This window comes from Triticum aestivum, chromosome 3B (assembly GCF_018294505.1).
Source record: "Triticum aestivum cultivar Chinese Spring chromosome 3B, IWGSC CS RefSeq v2.1, whole genome shotgun sequence".
Lineage (NCBI taxonomy): Eukaryota > Viridiplantae > Streptophyta > Magnoliopsida > Poales > Poaceae > Triticum > Triticum aestivum.
This window is the reverse complement of record NC_057801.1, coordinates 844,438,837-844,444,799: the sequence shown is the minus strand read 5'-3', so window position 1 is coordinate 844,444,799 and position 5,963 is coordinate 844,438,837. Positions and strand designations below refer to the sequence as shown.

General features: G+C 43.8%; 1 protein-coding gene across 9 annotated transcripts; it reads left to right on the top strand.

Annotated features, from left to right (window-relative positions):
- Positions 1 to 1,956: 1,956 nt before the first annotated feature.
- On the top strand, positions 1,957 to 5,739 carry LOC123072867 (pectin acetylesterase 5). Of its 9 annotated transcripts, none has more exons than XM_044496538.1 (11): positions 1,957 to 2,193; positions 3,335 to 3,467; positions 3,615 to 3,694; positions 3,781 to 3,857; positions 3,984 to 4,115; positions 4,189 to 4,249; positions 4,580 to 4,633; positions 4,733 to 4,810; positions 4,902 to 5,007; positions 5,111 to 5,256; positions 5,369 to 5,739. In XM_044496538.1, exons 1-11 carry the CDS (start codon positions 1,966 to 1,968, stop codon positions 5,477 to 5,479), a joined length of 1,206 nt encoding a protein of 401 aa, XP_044352473.1. In that variant the 5' UTR covers positions 1,957 to 1,965; the 3' UTR covers positions 5,480 to 5,739. The 9 variants fall into 9 exon arrangements, with proteins under 9 accessions (XP_044352473.1, XP_044352472.1, XP_044352469.1 ...); XM_044496537.1 differs by having other exon boundaries at positions 4,186 to 4,249; XM_044496534.1 differs by having other exon boundaries at positions 3,781 to 3,928; positions 4,004 to 4,115; positions 4,588 to 4,633; positions 4,749 to 4,810.
- Positions 5,740 to 5,963: the final 224 nt, after the last annotated feature.

The window sequence follows — 5,963 nt, the reverse complement described above, 5'->3', positions numbered from 1 at the left end:
GAGTCTATCCGTGACTAGCAAACTTGCCTAGCTTGCTGCATGCACGCACACCGCACCGGCCGCTACCAGATGACCCGCCTTGCATGTAGCTAGCCAGCCACGGCTGCGCGCACGACACCCGTATACGTGGTTTATCCTAACATCCGAGGCGACGGTGAGGCTGTATCGAAGTGGAGATTGTGCTGGACGCGTTTTTCGCTCTGTTAGTCTGGGGTCCTCCTTATAAAAGACACATGGACCAGGCCTGGGCCGAGGGGTATGCAACCAGTGCGGCCGCGTAGGGCCTCCAGTTCGGAGGGGCCCCCAATTTCCTAGCACTACACTTCACAGGCCTATTGATCCTTTGCGCGGCTGCGTCAAGCCCGTGCGTCTATTCGATCAATGTTACCATAACCTGCGCGTCGGTGACAACTCGAACCAGCGCCGCAACGCCTCCTCGTCGGTTTGCCAATCGACAAAATTTCTTTGCCATCCATGCGCTATCGCCAATCAATCCTTTGCCCTTCCTGAGCTGTTGTTTCGCCAAAAGACGGGTTCCGGCCAACCTTGCAGCCACCATGGACCCCACCGGGAGAAGGTCACATGGCCACCGCCGGCGCTACCAGCGCCACCTTGACCGCTGCCAGTAGTTCTTCCGGCAAGTCACCACCTGGTCAATGGTAATCTCAAGCTCACGTTATGAATTCTGTATTGGAATTTTATAAGCACATCAATTTCTATTGCACGTCTTGCTAATCTAATTCGGTAGAAAGTGCAGTACATTGCTGTATCAATTTGTCACAGTCTATCAATTCCAGATCTCTAGCATTATTCTCCGACAGAACTATAGTCCATCATTTTTCTTTTGCACATCGCGCCCATCGAATTTGATTGTTGCCAAATGTACTACTCCCTTAAAGTTGTTCAATTAATTTGGATCAAAGGGAGTAATTGACTTTACTCTACACTAGTGAGCCCGTATCACTATTTGATTTTAGTCCATGCAATTGGATGGAATGTGGTATACACAATAGTAGTTTCTTAATAGTATCACTGAGTGAAACACTACTGCATATAGTAGGTCTTACAAAGAAGATAGTATTTGTTAAGTGATGTCTTATTTATAGATTATATTTGTCAACGATAAAGAAGATTGTTTTTAAAGAAATAGGCCCCATTTTAGAGTTTGGCACGGGGCCTCCGATTTCGCTGGTCTGGCCCTGACAGGGACTAGACTGTAATTTTATATTTCTGGTGGGACTATGTGTGAACTGCATTGTATCTCTGGCTTAAAAAAAAGCGCCCAACGACGGAGAGAAGAGGTGAGTTGGAGCTTGCAGAGGAGGTTCATAGTGCGGTTGCGCGCGGCCGAAAGTCGACCACCAGCAAGCAACTGCCTCTTCCAGTCAAAGGGCACCCATTTCTATTCCTCCTGACCGTGACTCTTTGTGAACAGTCCTAGTCGAAGACTAGGCTAGATGCAAGGGGAGGTGGGGCTGCACCGATGGCGGTCTCATCTCCGTAAGTGGTTCGTCCCAGTCGACGACGAGGCTGGATCCAAGGGGAGGTTGCATTGGACCAGATTATTTTCTTTCTCTTAATTTGGGGCCCTCCTTGTAAAGGGCAAAGGCCAAAGGGACTAGTCTATAATACTGTTGGAACTCTTTGTGAACTGTATTGTATCTCTGGTTCTTGTTTAATGCAGTGTGTGGATCCTTAGGGGATCCTTGCCACGTTCCAAAAAAGAAAAAAGAAAAAAAACACCCGACTGGCACATTGATATCTATCCATGCTAGCTTGTCCAACTGCTCACTGATTGATATTTGATCTTGACCGGCCTCCCTCCAAGGATCACCATCATACAGCTTCATCGCTCTTACTTGTATTATTCATTCCAAGAAAATGACGTACCAGCGGCCCTTCTTTTTCTTCTACTTAAGCAAGAAGGTATTGGAGCATTCAAACCGTGCAGCTTGCCAAGAAGACATGGCGCCAAGCAACTTACCAGCGGCCCTGCTCCTGCTCCTGCTGCTGGCCTCTTCCGGCCCTCTCCGTCCTACGCTATCCGGCGCAGCGCCTCTGGAGCCCGTCGAGGTCAGCCTCGTCGCCGGCGCACAGGAAAAGGGAGCAGTCTGCTTGGACGGGACCCCGCCGGGGTACCACCTGCAGAGAGGCTCCGGTGATGGATCCGGCAGCTGGCTCGTCCATCTAGAGGTCCGGAGTGTCATCCATGTCTTGATCATTCACCCATTAATTTTCCTATATCGCCGTCTTTTTTCATGTCTCGCACAAATTAGCAAGCAGTAAAACAACAGCAACAAAGATCTAGTATCACAGCCCTTCTCGTAGGCATCATCTTGGAGTCATCTTGGTTGCGGGATCCTGCCACTGCTTGTTGGGGTGGCGGCCCTAGGTCAGTGTGGCGTGGTCTCTTATTCGGCAATGTTGATGGTTTCGAGCGGAGTTGGGTCATGGCTGGGTTTGGTAGTCGGTTTCTTCCGGTGTATTTCAGAGCCCCTGATGCGCCGCCGTGTCTTCGTGAAGTCAATGCTGCAGTGGTGATGATGCTACGAGATGGGTGGTCGGTTGCTGAGGCCAGTCGGTGCAGGCTCAGTGCTTTTTCTGTGTAGTGTTCTTTGTCGGAGTTGTCTAGTCACTGAGATCTATACTCGATTGCTTGGCATGGGATGGCATGGGTCTCGGCGCCTTTGCCATGAGATATTCGTTGGTGGTCGTCAATGGTGAAGTAGGAGTCGTTGGCTCACGATAGAGTTATCCGATTACGCTTGATGACAACCTCACGGCATTTTTCTCCTAAATGGTGTGTGTGTCTTTGACTCTTCGTATGGGTAGCCAGGTTGGCCGGTGTTGCCTTCTGTTATAGTGGGGTGTTATGATAGTTTTTGTCGGTTTCGACTAATTAACTGGGAAACTCTACTTCTTATTAATTAATGATGAGAGGATGTCTCGGCACAAGATTTCCATGTCTCACTATTATTAGCCACCATCCATCCATCATTCCCCCATTAATTTTCTATATATTGCCATGTTTTTTTTTATCATTTCCCACACAAGTTAATTAGCCACTTCACCCACAAAAAAAGCCAGCAAAAAAGAATATTATATTGATGATGGGACCATCTTGTAACGTCCTTAACCACACAATATTTCAAGATATATACAGACCTAACCCCCAAATTATGTTTGGCATCAAGCACATGCCGCCCACTCCACATCTTTTTTTTTTTGATCAAAAGATGCCATCCTAAATGCATGATGGGATGTTTAGCAAGTGGACTCGAGGTAGGCTAATTAATTAGTTGACATGTATATTTTCTCAACTGAAAACACCCAGGGAGGAGGCTGGTGCAGCACACTCAAGGATTGTTCTGGTCGCAGAATGTCTGTTCTTGGTTCATCAAAATTCATGAAACCACTACAGTTCGCCGGTCATGGGATTTTTGACAGTGACGAGATATATAATCCTGGTAATTACTGGTGCTTCACATCCAATCCACTCGCTACATATTTGTTCCATCTTTTTCCACGCCCTCGTTCTGTTTGTTTGTTTGCGTAAGTGATTCTGTAACCTGTTTGATATGTCCTTGCACTAATTTTGATCATCGCATTATTAGATTTCTACAACTGGAACAAAGTCTATGTGCGGTATTGCGATGGGGCGTCATTTGCTGGGGATGCTGAAGGTCAAGCGCAGGTGACTTTCTAGATCGTGGTCCGGTGTTGCTGTTTTTGTCGCTAGAGGTAATTCTCTGTTGGTAATTGTTAAGGATGGAACCACAGTTTACTTCAGAGGGTTACGCATCTATGAAGCAGTTATTGGCGAACTCATGGAAAAAGGACTCGCCAATGCTACACAGGTCGTACTTCACTTACCAAAGTTCACAGAATACCAAGAACCATTTTGACAAAAATATTCTGCGTGACAAGGGTTAGTTGTGACAATAACCATGTGAAAATGAAAAAGGAAACTCATATTTTTACAGATTTCAGGTGCTCTTTACAGGTTGTTCTGCCGGAGGTCTAGCGACGATACTGCATTGCGATGATTTTAGTGCACGGTTTCCGCAGCAGGTTTCAGTTAAATGCTTTGCGGATGCTGGGTTTTTTCTTGACGTGTAAGACCCCTGAAAATAAATGTAATCCACTAGCATTGTATACCTGAACTAAAGTACCACTTTTTTCTAGCAGAAAGGATATATCTGGAGAAAGGTCCTTTTGGTCTTTCTATAACCGAGTTGTGCAGCTCCAGGTTAGCTGTCGGGCTTGATTGAGACTTTGAAGTATATGTCTTATTTATAATCAAACCTGCCGGTCATCTTCTAATTTTCTATGCACTTTCTCTGAAACGTGAATACAATAGTAGGCTTTTGTAAAACTCTACTTCTTCACGTGGTTAGTAAATACTCCCTCCGTCCGGAAATACTTGTCATCAAAATGAATAAAAGGGAATGTATCTAGATGTATTTTAGTTCTAGATACACCCTTTTTTGTCCATTTTGATGACAAGTTTTTCCGGACGGAGGGAGTAGTAAATACCATTAGTAATATTTCTCGCCTTCTTTTGCTAACTTAATTTCAGAATGTTAGACAAGTGTTGCACAAGGACTGCCTTGCCAACAAGGACCCAACCGAGGTAGTTTCCGCTGTATAATTTGAATTGCTTCCCACACTTCCGCATGTCATCACCAGATTATGTCAGTAAGTTTGTTATCTGAAATAATGTTGGTCCTAGTGTTTCTTCCCCACAGAGCTTATTAAGAGCATCCGCACCCCCATGTTTATTCTCAACTCTGCGTACGATTCATGGCAGGTATTTTTCAATATTTTTATTGTTATTCTAATATCTACTTATGTGTATTGATGTTATGATTGTTTTCTATGTGGTTCTTCACCATATATAGATACAGAATGTTCTCCTACCGACTTCATCTTCCCCTGAAAAGACATGGTTGAGTTGCAAGGACAATATCAGAAACTGCAATTCAACCCAAATTAAAGTTCTTGATGGTTGGCTAAGCTTGTCAATCTACTTCCTTTTTACCCCCTCATTCATCACCGGTGCTCTTCCTGTTGTCTGGAACACTAAATAATCTCTCTTCTTCTTCTATAGAAATCAGGAACACAATGATCAATGATTTGAAGGTCATCAATGATAAGGCAGACTGGGGCATGTTCATTGATTCATGCTTCACTCACTGCCAAACGCTCTTTCGCGTCTCTTGGAGTTCACCAACATCCCCACGGCTGGGAAATAAGGCAGGGAGTTCAAAATAAAAATTCTACTAGAAACTTGAATTATCTGTGTTATATTTGATCCACCATATTGTCGCTTGGATTGATATAATTTCGTTACCATTTTGTGGAGCAGAATATTGCAAAGGTTGTTGGAGATTGGTACTTTGGAAGGAGCCAAGGAGTGAAAGAGATTGACTGCGAGTATCCGTGCAATCCAACGTGCAATAGTCTACCGCCACCATGATTTGTTACTACTCCCTCCTATCCATATTAATTGACGCTGCTTTAGTATTGTACCAAAGTAGCGTCAATTAATATGGATCGGAGAGGGTATATTGGATTGTGTTGATATCTACTATGTAAAGATTCAAGACAAAAACACAATCTTCATATTGAATTGTGCATCAAAGAGAAAAGCAATGATCACGCGTAATAAAATTAAGTATGGCAGACGGGTGACAACATATGGAGTAAAAATTTAAAACAATTTATATCTCAAGCAAATTATCATTGGAAATTTTCCCAAAAAGATGCATTATTTTGTTAATTCGTCAAATGCTGCTTCAGAATTTCAGTTCATGTTTATTTTTGTCCAGAGAAAATAGGGAATAACAAAAAAGTATAAAAAACTCATTGTGAACAAGTATTATCTCAATTTCTCCTCTATTTTTAGGACTTGTTTAATATCTCCTCAATATTTTTGAAATTTTTGTGTTGAGTGACATGTA

What these genes read in the sequence shown, in the direction of transcription:
- LOC123072867 (XM_044496531.1), top strand. Translation starts at nt 1,966, where the DNA reads ATGGCGCCAAGCAACTTACCAGCGGCCCTGCTCCTGCTCCTGCTGCTG. An exon ending in ATGCTGAAGGTCAAGCGCAG is followed by an intron (nt 3,695 to 3,780) that starts GTGACTTTCTAG and finishes ATGGAACCACAG; the next exon opens with TTTACTTCAGAGGGTTACGC. An exon ending in GCTGGGTTTTTTCTTGACGT is followed by an intron (nt 4,116 to 4,185) that starts GTAAGACCCCTG and finishes ACTTTTTTCTAG; the next exon opens with CAGAAAGGATATATCTGGAG.